We start from the raw sequence: 16279 nt of genomic DNA, 5'->3' as shown, positions 1-16279 counted from the left end.
TCTGGTCCTCATGACAAATGAGTTCGACATCCCTGGTTTAGAACCATTTTATGCATATAGACCAAGATGTAGATCAGCTCTATGACTGCATGCTATCTAGGCAAGCTCTGTTACAAGGGCCCAAGCCAGTGCACAATCCTTTGGCTCAAGGAGACAACTGAAAAGGTGGCCCTAGTGGTTTAGCTTCCTTTTTTAAAGGATGCCCCACTTCCCGGTCTCCCAAATAAAGACAAATAAAGGCAGCCTTGCCCAAAAGTATCCTTCACATTTTAATTTAAATCAGTTTACACAACTCCGCTTGAAGTGTTCTCAGGGGAAAAAAAGGGGGAGATAAGGGGGAAAGGAATGGCCTGTAAAATTGCTACCTTGTTTTTCACGAGAACGAGCCATACTTAGACATACCCTCATTCCCACCCTCTCCCAACACTTTCGTTTTCCTTGCTGGTGGGCGGGGAGATAAGTCAGCAGCTAAGGGTGGGAGGAAAGGAGCTTTTGGCTTTGGCCAACCCCCTTCCTCCCACTCAAGAGAGTCCCGTGACTGAGGAGAAGCCGGAACATCCGATGAGGGAAGATGGATGGCGTCGTCTCAGCCTCTTCCTGCCTCACTCCCGGGGCCGGTTGATGATGACCTCGCCCAAGGCCTCCAGAACTTCCCGCTTGTAGTCCTCAAAGTCTCCATCTATTTGGTTGATGGACTGGTCTTCCACCACCCACAGCTGGCAGTTGGTCTCGGTGATAAGGCGGGCGTCGTGGCTGACAATGATCACAGCTGGAAGAGGGGGCAGAGTTTTTGCAGGGCCAGAAACAGTCTCCCCCCCAATGTTGTGCCCATGTTTGGGGGGCAGGGGAGCCACCATGGACAAGGCCCTGCCTGCCCCCTTCTTCATCATGCATTTATTTACTTCATTTATGCCACACCTTTCTCCTCCGTTTACCTATTTATTTTATCAAATTTCTACTCCTCCCTCCCCAGCCGAAGCCGGTCTCACAGCGGGGATGGGGATCCAAAGCGGCATACATTGTTCCTCTCCTCCATTTTATCCCCACAACAACCTTTGTGAGGTATATTAGATTAAGAGTATGTGACTGGCCCGAAGTCACTCAGCAATCTTCCATGGCAGACTGGGGATTTGAACCCGGGTCTCAGAGTTTCCAATTACGGCTAATAACAGTTAAGAGAATGGCGTTAGTTTGTCCAATTTCCCATTTAAAGCCATTTCAGCTAGGGACTATCACTGCATTCTGTGGCAGTCACTTCTACACATCACTCATGCGTTGCGCGCCTGGGGGGGAAAGGCCCTCCTCCCTTTTGGCTCTTGAATCTATTGCCAGTCAGTTGAACTTGAAGCCTAGTGCTGCCACCTTGTGGTGAGTTAAGAATGGGACAGTTGAAGAGCAAAGGCTTATGACCGAGGGCACGCACGTCCGAGCTCCCACTCCGCCATGAAGCCACCGGGTGACCCTGCAACAATCACTCGCACAGCCCTACCTCACAGGGTTGTTATGAAGATGAAGTGGGGGAGGAGGAAAAGGTCCATATACACTACAAAATACTCTTTGAAGAAAGGGTAGGAGTAGAAACCAAGTTAAGAAATATTTAGGATGCACAGTTTAAGCGGGATTAAAAAAAAAAAAGAGAAAATTTTTGTTGCTTTGTTGTTGTTGTTGCTTTTGCATCAGGACTTTTATGTCCCCCTTGTTTGCTTGCGGCCAGATTTGAGTCCTAGCTAGAAGTTCTATAAAAGCAGAACGATGAGTGTGGCAGTATAGCATCGGTGGCATTACCAAGGGGTAACACATTCAGGGAGCAAAGGAGGGCCTGGTCGTGTCAGGAGGCCCCAGCAACCCTTTCTATCAATCCCACTAATGCCCAGCTGTTGCCTGCGCAAGAGTAAAAGACTGCCGTGTGCCTCCCCCAAACAAACGTCCGGCCTTTCTGCCTAACAGCTTTTTAGTGTTCTTTTGTGACCCCACCCAGATCGTACCACAAGGCCATCACTTACCCCCTTTGTATTCATTGATGGCATCTCCCAAGGCATCGATGGACTCGATATCCAGGTTATTTGTAGGTTCATCCTGGGCAGGGGAGGGGAAGATGAAACAGGAAAGCATTCACTCAAGGAGGAAAAGAGGAGGACTCGCGGCTGTTCGTTGTTCTACCAGAGTCGTGGGGTGGGAGGGCTCATGAGCTGCCTGCAACACTGGAAAGTTCCATGATGCAAAAACCATCACCAGCTCAGAGAGGCGCTACCACCCGGAGGCCCCTGACAATCATTTATAGGCAGTAAGAAAAACAGCAGGAGAACAAGGCCTGGTTCTTATTGAGGTGGTAAGTCCACATCTCGGCTGGGGAAAGACCTCAGCAGGGTATAATGCCATTGAATCCACCCTCCATAGCTCTAGTTTTATCCAGGGGATCTGATCTCTGTCACCTGGAGATCAGTTTTAATTCCAGGCTATCTCCAGCTGCCACCCCCCCCCCCGGAGATTAGCAAATCAAGCTATGTAGCTTCAGAGTGCCCTAACGTGGATGGCCCAGGCTAGCCTGATCTTGTCAGATCTCAGAAGCTAAGCAGGGTCACTCCTGGTTAGCACTTGGATGGGAGACCACCCAGGAATACCAGGTTCGTTATGCAGAGGAAGGCAATGGGAAACCACATATCTCTTGCCTTGAAAACCCTACAGGGTCGCCATAAGTCAGATATGACTTGACGGCAAAAAACAAACAAGCAAAAAAAAACTCAGACTGCCCATGAGTTTCAAATGACCAAATGCTCCTCCACACAAAAATATTTCTTGCACATAGAGAAAAGTTCTAGCCTGGCTTTCTCTCTGACATACAGTCTTCTAGGTGTAGGAATCTTTTTTTTTTTTTAATAGAGCACTTCATCACACAAGCCCCTCAGTAAGAAAATGCCTGCAGAATTACCGCCTTTTGTTAAAAAATAAATTAATTTTATCTACTTCATTCATAATCCCGCCTTCGCCTCCAACAAGGACCCATAGCAGCTTACGTTGTTAAGAACATAAGAACATAAGAAAGGCCCTGCTGGATCAGACCAAGGCCCATCAAGTCCAGCAGTCTGTTCACACAGTGGCCAACCAGGTGCCTCTAGGAAGCCACTAACAAGACGAGTGCAGAAGCACCATCCTGCCTGTGTTCCGCCGCACCCAAAATAATAGGCATGCTCCTCTGATACTAGAGAGAATAGGTATGCAGCATGACTAGTATCCATTCTAACTAACAGTCATGAATACTCCTCTCCTCCATGAATATGTCCACTCCCCTCTTAAAGCCCTCCAAGCTGGCAGCCATCACTACATCCTGGGGCAGGGAGTTCCACAATTTAACTATGCGTTGTGTGAAAAAAGACTTCCTATTATCTGTTTTGAATCTCTCACCTTTTGTTCTCCTCTCCTCTGTTTTATCCTCACTGCAGGGGCGGCTGACAGTATGTGACTGACCCAAAGCCAGCAAACTTCCGTGGTAGAGTGGGGATCTGAACCCAAGTCACCCTGATCCTAGTCTGACACTCTAACCCAGCATTTCTCAACCAGGGTTCCCCGAGAAATCACTAGGGCCGTGTTGGCAAACCTACAGCATGCGTGCCAGACTTGGTATGCCGAGCCCTCTCTGTGGGCACGCGCGGGTAAGTTGAGCAGCCGTCGCGTCTGCCTTCCCTGGACTGCCCACCGCCCAGCTGGGTGGCGGGGGCTTTGAACTGCTCTGCCAGCGCAGTTCAAAGCCCCCCTCTTCCCTGGACTCCCCGCCGCCCAGGGCTTTGAACAAACATTAATTGTTCAAAAGCATGCCAAATGCAAACTTTTACCTTTCAATAAAAAGTTGTTTGTATCATTGAAAGCTCTGTTATTGTGTTTTTCTTTTAAAGCAAAAGATGTTAATGTATGTGTTGTTTTTTCTACACTACAATCTCAGTATTCAGGTTAAATTGCCATGTTGGCACTTTGCAATAAATAAGTGGGTTTAGGGTTGCAGTTTGGGCACTCGGTCTCTAAAAGGTTTGCCATCACTGCACTAGGGGTTCTGTAAGAAATAGTGATGAATAGGCTAAACATATGTAAATCATATGTAATCATATGTAGAGGTTCCCTGAGACATGGATATTATTTCAAGGGTTCCACAAGGGTAAAAAGGTTGAGAAACGCTGCTTTAACCACTACACCACCCTGGCTCTCAACAAGAGTCCCTGCTTGGGTGCCCACTTAACAGATGCAGGGTCTGGTTGGGACAGCTTTAGCAGAGACAAAGAGGGGGTGCTCACCGACAGTCCAAAAGCCCCCCCTGCCGAAAATCTGACCGAGGGACTGGGGCAAATAGGAAGGGAGCTTAGATGGGATTTTTGGCACAGCGGCATGTAGACCAGGCGGTGGCATGGAAGGGAGGCAGCACCAAAACAACACGTTCCCTGAATTGTGGTATTAAAGCTACTTCCTCCTACAAAACCTTCCGCTCCTTTCCCTTAAATAAACTCACCAGAACAAGGACGTCCGGCTCCCTGCAAGCCAGTTCAGCGAACACTACACGGGCTTTCTGTCCCCCTGGAAAAGCGAGCAGACAAGGAAATGAGGGTAAGAACAGATGATGAAAGAACAGGAAGAAATCCTCTCTGCAAAGTTGGCTGGGGATGAGAGCCTGTGCTCCCAAGGGGGACCGGGGATGATAAACAACAACCCAACTCCCACCCATATCAGCTCCCAGTCAGCCTGTGGTGGGCTGTGCAAACTGCCCATCTTCATCCTGGCATTACTATGCCACTATATGGATCAATGAGGGAAATGTTCATTTTGCACAAAGCACACACTGCAGTCCAAGAATATCGCACACAAACACATACACACACTCCTATAGATACTTCATGCACTTCTGAACCCTCATCATTCCAAGAAAGGAGCCAAAGAGGTTCAAGAACCACGGGAGTCTTGGGCACGCATCCGAAGTTCACATTTTCCCACACAAGCCCTTGTCCTTTGATAGCCCTGGATGTCTGCCTGCACTGTTCAGTTTCCCAGGCCAATTCCCTCCCACCTCTCCCCTTCCTAATCAGCCTTTTTTTTTCTTCCTGTCATATCACAATTGACTTATGGCAACGCCGTAGGGTTTTCAAGGCAAGAGAAGAACAGAGGTGGCTTGCCATTGCCTTCCTCTGTGTAGCAACCCTGGAATTCCTTGGTCTTCCATCCAGGTACTAACCAAGGCCAGCCCTGCTTAGCGCCTGAGATCTGGCAATCCAGGTCATGGGAAATCAGCCATAGCTGGATCTTTCTCACCAGTAGTCCCTTGCCCAAGCCTGACTCCCACATAGGCCCTGTACAACCTCTTCTCCAGAAGCCAACCTCCCTCATACCAGAGAGCTTGCAGATCTGGATGGTGTGGGCGTGGCTCTCCAGGCCAAAACGCCCGAGGCATTTGCGCGCATCCTGGTAGGGCAGGTTGAAGTTACGCTGCAGGTACTCCGTTGCTGTCTCCTGCATGTTCAGTTGATCAGCGTATTGCTGGTTGAAGAACCCGATTTTCTACCAGGAGAAAAAACAAGAGGGGATTATTATGGCCAAGAAGGGGGAGCTTAGCTAGCCCAAGCGGCCCCTGCTTCCAGTCCTAGAATGGGATTGATCAGGCCTTGGGTTAGGAGATGCTGGTTTGCAGCAAAAGCCCGAAATGACTACACTGATATGCACAGCAACGTTAAGTGAAAGGGTTTAGTGAACAACGAAACACAGGAAAGGAGGAGGGAACAGGTAAAAAGGAGGGCCTGCTCACCCCGCCCCCAGCTTCCCCAAATTTTGTCCCACCTTCCCCAGAAGATCCTTACAGTATTGCCAATACTCACTAGCCTGTGGTTTTTCCTCATTTCTCCTCTTGTCTGGAAAGATATGAAGGGAGAGGGAGAGAAAAGTTAATTAGTATCCCACCCAAATTATGTTCCTGTGCAGATTCAGACAGAGATGTTATTTAAAACATGTGTGTGTGTGTGTGTGTGTGTGTGTGTGTGTGTGTGTTAAGTGTCATCAAGTAACTTCCGACTCATGGCGACCCTATGAATCAATGTCCTCCAAAACGTCCTATCTTTAACAGCCTTGCTCAGATCTTGCAAATTGAGGGCCTTTATAGAGTCAATCCATCTCTTGTTGGGTCTTCCTCTTTTCCTGCTGCCTTCAACTTTTCCTAGCATGATTGGCTTTTCCAGTGACTCTTGTCTTCTCATAATGTGACCAAAGTACGACAGCCTCATTTTAGTCATTTAGCTTCTAGGGTCAGTTCAGGCTTGATTTGATCTATAACCCACTGATTTGTTTTTCTGGTAGTCCACAGTATCTGTAACATTCTCCTCCAACACCACATTTCAAAGGAATCTATTTTCTTCCTATCAGCTTTCTTCATCGTCCAGAATAGGGAATACAATGGCATGAATTAACTCGATCTTGGTTACCAGTTAAAAACATGATCCATTAAAAACATGACCCGGCCACTAACAGGGCCAAAAGGCAGTGTCCTGTGTGAGAGCTCAGTTGGCAATTTGACTGGAAGAATCTTTTGTCCAGCTGTAAGACCCAAAAGGACTAGTTTAGATGCAACAGTAAAGGTTTAGTCTGGCTTCAACTAGCCCTTTTCTGTTTCTTTATTTTGGATTAAGAATGCTGGGCCCGTTGGCTGGAGTACTGGAAAGCAAAGTTGGTGAGGATGCACACCAGAACCGCCCTATTTCATTTTTGGCTTTAAGAGGATACCGAAGTGTAGCAGCCAAGAGAAGGGCCCAAGGAAGCAAAGGGTAACTTCACGCTTAGCACAATAGGAAGGTAAAATCACTATTGCTAAGCAGGGTTGGCTCTGGCTAGTATTTGGATGGGAGACCTCCAAGGAATACCAGGGTTGTGATGTGGAGGCAGGCAATGGCAAAACACCTCTGAACGTCTCTTGCTTTGAAAACCCTACAAGCAGGGGTGTTGAACTCATTTGTTACGAGGGCCGGATATGGCATAAATGTCATTTGGTCGAGCTGGGCCATGAGGGGGAGGGGGGGCTTCTTCGGCTGGCTCGCGGACAGGATAAGTGCTCCCAAAGGGGCTGAATCCGGCCCATGAGCCCTATGTTTGACACCCCTGCCCTATGGGGTTGCCATACATCAACTGTGACTTGACAGCACTTTCCGCCACCACGTCTCATTACTGACTATCTCCTGAGCATCCATCCTAAAATTCTCAGTGTTGTCAGGGAAAGGTCAGCAACAGATGTGAGAAAGGGTTGTCAGCTCCGTGTACCTCAGGTGGGACTGAGTTTGCCAAGACAACAGGAGGGCTTGCAAGCTGTACAATGGAATGCCCAGGCTTAACGTGACAGCGTACACTGGGCAACCAAAGGTCCCAGGTTCAATCCCAGGCGTTTCCTGTTAGAAAGATCCACCTAAGACATTAAAGATCCACTGCTTGTCAAAGTGGATAATACTAACCTAGATGGATTGACAGTCAGGCACTAAATGTATTACACCTGCCTCATACAATGTGGGCACTTTGTAAGCTCCATCTCATGTGGTATGTGTGTTAACTCTGCCTTCAAGAAACCCTCGTGTTTTTAAATTGATTTAGAGACATCGCTGGAGAAGTTCTTAGCACTGCTCGAGCGCCAATGAAGATGATCATTCCGGACTGTATTGCTGGGAGTGTATAAAAAAACACACACTGAAAATAGAGCAGCAGGAGCTACAGGGAGAAGGAGGTCCGAATGCAAAAAAGTAGAATAAGGCTCTCTTACCGGCGGCAGCTTCCCTGTTAACAGCAGCAGCAGCGTACTCTTTCCCACACCGTTGGGGCCCACGATACAGACTGGGGGGGGGGGGGAAGGGAGAAGAGGGAGAGGAAGCATCAACAGACTCCAACACTCTGCAGGCAGACAATCCTGAAGGTGACCCACTTTCCTTTCTTCCAGTGTGTAGAACAATTGGTTTGGCAGGCCACGTAAAAGGTGGAAGGGTAAGGGGGTGCAGTTTTAATTGCTAAGAACATTACCAAAAAAAAAAAAAAAAAAGTGTCATTGTGTTTTAATGTAAGTGTTGCCCCTGAAGGAACAGGTCCACAGCTTGAGAGTACTGCTGGATTCTGGCCTTCAGAGGCGAGGCAAGTGACAAGACAGGGCTTTTTCAGTGATGGCACCTCACTTATGGAACGCTCTTCTCTATGAGGCTCGTTCCCACACTGCTTTCTTTTAGGTGCCAAGCCAAAACATTTTTTGTTCTTTCAGGCTTTTAGTTAATAGTGTTAACACTATTTTAGTTTGGAAACTTATTTCAAGCTGTCAGAGGTCTGTTTTTGGTGTATGTTTTCAATGCTGGGATGGGTTTTTATTAATATCTTTTAAAGTTTTGTTTTTATTATTTTACTTGTTAAGCCATCTTAGGCAGATTCCTGGAGAGATGGCGTACAAATTTCCTAAGTGTCAAGTCAAGTTTATTAATACGGTTGACTGACCAATCACGTGGCCAACACATCAAAATTTCCAGACACAATAGTTTTGCACCGCAGAATCACAGACATATAAAGGTGTAAGGTCAATAGAAGCAACCCCTGGTTAAAATTATCATATTAAAATTGATAAAATTGTAAAATATTCTAACAATCATTCTCTAATAAAGCTCTGCCTATTTTAATAGCAACAGTGTAGAACTTGGCAGTTTGGAGCGTAAGCTGAGGGTCTTCTCCTAATAGGAGCTTCTTTGCCAAAAGCTCAACTGACTCGTCAGGGAATTTACCAAGTATGGGGGAAATAAACTTTGATCTAACTTTGTGGTAGAAAATGTCCCAAATGAATACATTAATAAATTGTAATTTACGACGGTGCAGGAGGATATAAAGAATAAAATAAACAAAACAATTTTTTAATGAACCAGCGCGCTGATGTGGTACTTAGAGAGAGTCAGAGTTATCATCGCAGGGACTCTCTTCAGATCACTTACTTCGAGACTCCAGGTCAATCCCAAAGTCCAGATTTTTGAAGAGAGGCTTCTGTGCTTCATAGCCAAAGTCCACACCTGTAAGAAAGAACAAAAAGGGGAAAACAGACAACAGGGGAGGAAAGAGATCTCAGTTTGGAGGCAGTACTCCCCGCCACAGCTACTGCTAAGACCTCTGGTGGCAATGACTGGCAATCTGCCAACCCAGGAGTGGCAGACTGCAGAGCCCACAATCAAGCAACGGCATTGTGGTTCAGTCCTCCAAATCCTTTCAAAAAGATGGCTGTCACACACATGTAACACTGGTCCTGTCTCTGCAAACAGATGGAAGCAATGCCCTGCACACACGGGCTGGTGTACCAAGCCACGCAAGCACACCTGTACTTGTGGAAGGGAGCTTTTCGGCCCTCGCCACTCTTGCTCCAATCTACCATGCCCCCCTAAAAAGTAGAAGAAGGGTCAGTTTTTCTATGCCGAATTTCTCTACCACTTAAGGGAGAATCAAACCGGCTTACAATCACCCTTCCCCTCCCCACAACAGACACCCTCTGAGGTAAACAGTGCAGTGCCCCCTCCCCCCACTCAAGTGGCTCACTGCCTCAGAACAGCCTGTCCCAAAGTCACCCACTCCATTCTAGGCCACAGCTTCCCCCTACCTCCAACCCCAAGAAAAAGCAGGCTTCCTACCATGCAGGCCCAGAATGGGCGGGCTGAGGGGTGGTGGGTTCGGAAAGGTAAATTTCACAGTGTACTCCTTAGGCCGCTTCAGTAGCTCAGGGGCTTCGTTGGCCTCTTCGTCTGGGTTCTTCTTGCGGCACTTCTGCTGCTTGCGGGTCAAAGCCTCCTTCGTCTGTTTTTCCTGATCAGAACAAATCAAATTAATGGACTGGATTGAAAAGTTTACCGGACGGCCTATCTGGGCCACTGTGTCCTTTCACCTTGCCAAACAGAAGAATTTCAGGGCACCCACCAAGGGCAACCAACGACCGACAGAATCACATATGAACTCATGAAGCTGCCTATCACACCCTTGGTCCATCAAAGTTGATATTGTCTACTCAGACTGGCAGCAGCTCTCCAGGGTCTCAGGCAGAGGTCTTTCACATCATCCACTTGCCTGGTCCCTTTAACTGGAGCTGCTGGGAATTGAACTTGGGACCTTCAGTATACCAAGCAGATGTTCTACCACTGAGCCACAGCCCCTCCCTTTGTTTCTACTGTCCCGTAGGAAAACCCTCATTTTTAGACCTCTGAGGGCAAGCTGAAGCCAAGGGTCAATTTCCCCTATTGTTACATCCATTTCCCAGGAATGAGGTAAACTGAAGAGAAGAATTACAAGGCATCAAGCTCATGGTACAAATTCTCTGCAGCAACCCTAATAGCCCAGACTTGCCCAATCTTGTCAAAGCTTGCAAGCCGAGCAGGGTCAATACTTGGATGGGAGACCACCAAGAAAAGACTGGGGTTGCTATGCCGAGGAAGGCAATGGCAAACCACCTCTGCTCACCTCTTGCCTTGAAAACCCGTGAGGTGGAATTTCACTTTTCAGCATGAGTCAGTGACTCTATGGCACACTTTACTTGACAGGTTCTCTCTCCTCAAGCAACAGAACTGCCAGGAAGCCCCTGGAGCAGGACGTAAGCTTGTGACATGTTGGTCCCATGTTACTGGCTCCTGGGACAGAATCCAAACCAAAGACTTACTGCTTGCTTGGTGGACTTCCCTCCAGCCTTGAGATCTTTCAGCTTCTTCTCTTGTTTCTCGTACTGCTTGAGCAGCTCCTTCTGTTTCTGCTGATACATCTTCTTGAAGGTCACTTAAAATGAAGCAGGGAAAGGGACGCCCCTTAATAAAAGCGCTGGCTGGCTGGATCCGATCTACCTAGTCCATATTTCTGTTCTCCAGCTGAGGCCAGCCAGACACCCCCAAGGAAGACCACATGGAGGAAGTGGCTCCTATGATATGGTCTGGTAATCTGGAGTCCGCTGCCTCTGAACATAGAGATTGCCATATTTGCAGTTACAGCCAGTGATGAAGACCTATCCTCCATCAACAAGCTTATGAATTACAAATGGCCAGAAAATTTCCTGGAACTCCACCACAGATTAGAAAGGTGTCCTTAAAGAAATCTCTTAAGGTAAAGGTTCCCTGTGCAAGCACCGGGTCGTTCCTGACCCATGGGGTGACGTCACATCCCGACGTTTACTAGGCAGACTTTGTTTACGGGGTGGTTTGCCATTGCCTTCCCCAGTCATCCTCCCTTTACCCCCAGCAAGCTGGGTACTCATTTCACCGACCTCGGAAGGATGGAAGGCTGAGTCAACCTTGAGCCGGCTACCTGAAACCAACTTCCATCGGGATCGAACTCAGGTCGTGAGCAGAGCTTTTGACTGCAGTATTGCAGCTTAACACTCTGCACCACGGGGCTTGTCTCAAAGAAATTGCTTAGCTTAGACAAAATGATTAGTTGAGCTGAGGCTTGCTGGCATTGAGCTTGGGGGTGGGTGGGACCCCTGTTTCTGGAACTATTGCAGGTTTCCTAGAAAAGTGTTTTGGTGAGAGCCAGTGTAGTATAGAGGTGAGTATCAGACTAGGATCTGGGAGATCCAGATTCAGAACCGCACAGGATAATCTTGGGCCAATCATACTCTCACAGCCTAACCAACCTCACAGAGTTGTGAGAATAGGATTACCAGAACTATATATGCCACTCTGAGCAACTTGGGTGAAAGACAAGATAGAAATGAGAACCTTGCATGGTCATGGGAGAGACAGACCTCTGTACTAAGTGGTCTAATACCAAGCCGCCACTCCTCGGACACATGCTTCTATTAGACTGACTCCTAGATCAAGAGTAGGGCTTCCAGGTCTAATAGTAGTCTACTCAGCCTCCATTCCTTGGACACATGCTTCTACTAGACTGGCTCCGAGATCAGGAGTACGGCTTACAGGAAGGCTCACAACCTCATTATATCCCCCATGCATACCTTTCTTAAAATATAGGTCTCTAATTTGCTACTATCATCAACACAGAATGTAAACGGGGGTGCTAGAATTCTGCCCTAATTCCTGCATAGAAAAAAATGCATAAGATGTCACAGCTGGGGTGGGGGGGAGCTATGACAATCAGAAGGCTGCCTGACAAATCTAAAAGCACTTGAAGTCAAATGGCAAAGTGTATTAAAGGCTCCTTTGTTTGCCAGAAGCAACACAAAAGGCACTATCATTGTTGCTTCTCCACAAGGCAGATACGGCCGTGCTTCTTCACCAGGTCTTTTCCTGAAGGACATTTTGCAGTAATTATTTCAGAATGCTTGTTGCCTTCTTAGTTCTACCGTATTCATATGTTTTGTTTTTTTAATTGTAAGACACCTTGGGCTGTTTAGGGAAAAGAGGGCAAAAACCAAACAAAAGGTTTGTAATCTGAAATTCTGACAGATTTCTAAATTTTGCAATACTTGGTTGCAGTTCTGTACATGAGGTACACGGGCAGTGTTCCCTTTCCGCCACACTGTCTAAAGTCACAACAACAGCATTGGCCTGGAAACACGTTCTTTCCTGCTCCTGCCAGTTTTCTCTCTTTCTTTCAGCCATGAGGAATTCAAGAGTGTGCTCACTGTAGTTCCCCCGATAGTAGAAGAGCTTCTGCATGTCCAGGTGGACAATGTCTGTGCACACGTCGTCCAGGAAGCCCTGGTCGTGGGAGACAATGAGGAGGGTTTTCTTCCACGTCTGGAGGTAGCTGATAGAAAGAACAAAGCAAATATGAAGGGGGGGGGAGTAAAGCATTAGGAACTTAAAAAAATTCATACCCCACTTTTCTCTCCAATAGGGACCCAAATAAGCTTACAATATCATTCTCCCTTCCTCCACTGTAGCTTCGCAACAACCACCCTGTGAGGTAGGTTAGCCTGAGAGAGAGTGACTGGCCAAGATCACTCCGCAAGCTTCCCTGGCAGAGTTGGGATTCAAACCTGAGCCTCCCAGATGCCAGTCCAACACTGTAATTACTACACCACGCCAGATCTATAATAACCTCTGGTCTCATTTTAGTTTCCGAGGGTAGCCAGGTTGGTCTGCAGTAGAATAACTAGATTCAAGTCCAGCAGCATTTTAGAAAAAACAAATCAGTGGGATATAGATCAAATCAAGCCTGAACTGACCCTAGAAGCTAAAATGACTAAACTGAGGCTGTCGCATTTTGGTCACGTCATGAGACGACAAGAGTCACTGGAAAAGACAGTCATGCTAGGAAAAGTTGAGGGCAGCAGGAAAACCCAACAAGAGATGGATGGACTCAATAAAGGAAGCCACAGCCTTCAATTTGCAAGATCTGAGCAAGGCTGTCAAAGATAGGACATTTTGGAGGACTTCCATTCTTAGGGTCGCCATGAGTCGGAAGGGACTTGACGGCACTTCACACAGCATTTTAGAGACCAACAAGATTTTCAGGATATAAGCTTTTGGGAATCTAAACCCCCTTTGTCAGATAAACATCTGGCGAAGGAAGCTTTGACTATCAAAAGCTCATACCCTGAAAATCCTGTTAGTTTTTTTTTATTTCACAGATACGGTATGAAATGTGTAACAGTTTGCTGGTTTACACTGAATGTGTGCCTAATGTCTACACCTAATGGTGTATTTTAATGTTGATGTTTTATGTGATTTTAGATGCTGCTACCCGCCCTGGGCCCGGTCTGACTGGGAATGAGGCCGGGCTATAAAAAATAATCTGTCTGGCGAAATAGACATGCTTTATTAGCACGATGAATTTTGAAATTCTATAAAAATTCACTGGTTGACCTTCAGTTAGTCTCGCTCAGTCTTTACTTCCCTCACAGGATTGGAGAGAGGATAAAATGGAGGGGGAGAGAAAGACGTACATTCCCCTGAGCACGCTAGAAGAAGAGCAAGGTGACAAAATACCAGAACTGAAGACATTTTGCCATGACCCACCGGGAATTCACCCCACCACTAGAAGTGCACCCCTCCCACAAACTGTGGCTTCTGGGAATTCACCAGGCATGGCTCACCCTCCTTAGGACTGTGGATCAGCCCCGAGGAAGCCTGCAGCCATAGAAACCCATCCAATCTTTCACACACTTGATTACTTGGGAACTTACTTGTTAAGCCAGATGACGGCATTCAGATCCAAATGGTTGGTGGGCTCATCTAGCATTAACAAGGTGGGCTCCATGAACAGCGCTCTGAGGGAAAAGAATAGTGAGAAACAGCTGCCCTCATAGCACCCTCTAAAAAGCCAAGCTCTTTCTGAGAAAGGGAAACCAGCTAACTGAGGCAGAAAGGACTGTCGAAATATTGGGGACGCCACTAATTTAGATTAAAGAGCAGGTGTTGCTCTGCTGAAAAGGGATAAAATGCTGATTGATAAGGGGATGGGAGAAGGGAGGCTGTTCCCAACGTATGGGAGAGGGGCACAAAGGAAAATGCTACATGTGCTGAATAGGAAACAATCAGCAAGAAAACACTACAAAAGTAAAGACTAGAACCTTGACCCTGGTATCAAACAAACACGGGAGAGTAAGTTAAGAAATCAGAGAGAGGGGGGACATACACTATGGCAGAAGGGAGAGTTGAATTTAGAAGATGAGTTCTGAGGAGGGAGTAGATGGTAGGATGGAAGTGGGTTTTCAGGCAGTCATAATCAGGGATAGGAATGTATAAAGCTGCCTTCTACAACTGATTGTCATTTATGATGGAACAAAATTTTCTTCTTTTAAAGTGTCCGTACAAACACATCTGGCAATGTGGTTATTATGCCAATAAAGGTTCATGTGTGTGTGTGCTGCCTTCTACTCGTCTCAGATGTTCATATACTATTCAAGTTTTATAACAGTTCAGGCCACTGGTCCATTTAACACAGTACTGCCTACCCTATAGGCAGTGTCTCCAAGAACTTAGGCAGAGGTGCTTCCCATCCATGTTATTCAAGGCCCTTTTAACTGGCAATGTTTTGAATTAAGCCTGGGACTTTCCAACTGTAAAGCATGCATTTTAGCACTGAACTAGTTCCTGCCAAAGCAGTTTTAAAAAAAAGGTACAGCCTCAGGTATCCAGTGCTTTTCAACCTGCTCATCAATGACCTGGAGTTGGGGTGAACAGCGAGGTGGCCAAGTTTGCAGATGATGCCAAGTTATTTAGATTGGTTAAGACAAAATCGGACTGTGAAGAGCTCCACAAGGATCTCTTCAAACTCGAGGAATGGGCATTAAAAATGGTAAATGAGATTCAATGTGAGCAAGTGTAAAGTGATGCATATTGGGGGCAAAAAAATCCCAACTTCACACATACACTGAAGGAATCTACAGTGGCAGCGACAGAGCAAGAAAGGGATCTTGGGGTGGTAGTGGATTGCTTGATAAAGATGTCAACCCAGTGTGCGGCTGCTGTTAAAAAGGCAAATTCCATGCTGGACATAATTAGACGAGGAATAGAGAAGAAAACTGCCACTATCATACTGCCTTTGTACAAATCTATGGTGAGACCACACTTGGAATACTGTGTACAATTCTGGTCGCCACACCTTAAAAAGGACATTGCAGAGCTTGAGAAGGTGCAGAAAAGAGCAGCCAAAATGATCAGGGGCTAGAGCTACTGCCTTATGAGGAGCGGTTAAGATGCTTAGGGCTGTTTAGCTTGGAAAGAAGGTGGTTAAGGGGAGACATGATAGGAAACCAACCCAGACAGGTTTCTGAGATCAAGGTATCTGTACAACTGGCTCCCAACAGGCAGACATTTGGGAAAAGGCATAAAGAGAACAGCACGCTTGACTGATAAGAGCAGTAATTCCATTACACATAATCATAATCCCTCTCCCTTTGCTTAAAAAAAATAGCATTCAAGGTGTGCATTAAAGTTCTGGTTTGGGGGTGGGTAGCACTTTAACACAAAGCTGCTTGTGGCAGGAGACAGTCTAAAGTTAATGCAGTAACTTTCCGACCCTTTGTGTGTGTGCGCGCCATTAAGTCACAGCCAACTTACGGCGAGCCCGAAGGGTTCTCAAGACAAGAGATGTTCAGAGGTGGTTTGCCATTGCCTACCTCTGTGTAACAACCCTGGGCTTCCTTGGTGGTCTCCCATCCAAGTACTAACCAGGGCCGACACCGCTTAGCTTCCGAGATCTGACTAGCCTGGGCTATCCAGGTTAGAGCAAGAACCATCTACTTCCCCCCCCCCCATTACTACCCTGGCTACTAGAGCCAGGGCTTTTTCGGACCTGGCTCTGGCCTGGTGGAGTGCTCTGCCTAGTAACATCGGGGCCCTGCAGGACATGAAAGAGTTCCGCAGGGCCTGTA

The 16279-nt window shown here is 47.0% G+C and overlaps 1 protein-coding gene across 1 annotated transcript in view; it reads right to left on the bottom strand.

Moving 5' to 3' along the window:
- Positions 1 to 591: 591 nt before the first annotated feature.
- Positions 592 to 16279, bottom strand: part of ABCF1 (ATP binding cassette subfamily F member 1) — a 47447-nt gene continuing 31759 nt past the window's right edge. Inside the window, exons 15-25 of the mRNA XM_056866868.1 lie at positions 14087 to 14170; positions 12581 to 12705; positions 10667 to 10779; positions 9651 to 9822; positions 8967 to 9041; positions 7769 to 7839; positions 5850 to 5882; positions 5367 to 5535; positions 4496 to 4560; positions 2004 to 2076; positions 592 to 769 (exon numbers count right to left, since the gene is read on the bottom strand). Coding sequence (XP_056722846.1) covers positions 603 to 769; positions 2004 to 2076; positions 4496 to 4560; positions 5367 to 5535; positions 5850 to 5882; positions 7769 to 7839; positions 8967 to 9041; positions 9651 to 9822; positions 10667 to 10779; positions 12581 to 12705; positions 14087 to 14170 — 1147 coding nt within the window. The 3' untranslated portion in view covers positions 592 to 602. The remainder of the gene's footprint in view (positions 770 to 2003; positions 2077 to 4495; positions 4561 to 5366; positions 5536 to 5849; positions 5883 to 7768; positions 7840 to 8966; positions 9042 to 9650; positions 9823 to 10666; positions 10780 to 12580; positions 12706 to 14086; positions 14171 to 16279) is intronic.

Source organism: Euleptes europaea, chromosome 1 (assembly GCF_029931775.1).
Source record: "Euleptes europaea isolate rEulEur1 chromosome 1, rEulEur1.hap1, whole genome shotgun sequence".
Lineage (NCBI taxonomy): Eukaryota > Metazoa > Chordata > Lepidosauria > Squamata > Sphaerodactylidae > Euleptes > Euleptes europaea.
Note: the sequence above shows the minus strand (reverse complement) of the source record. Positions and strands in the feature narration are given on the sequence as shown.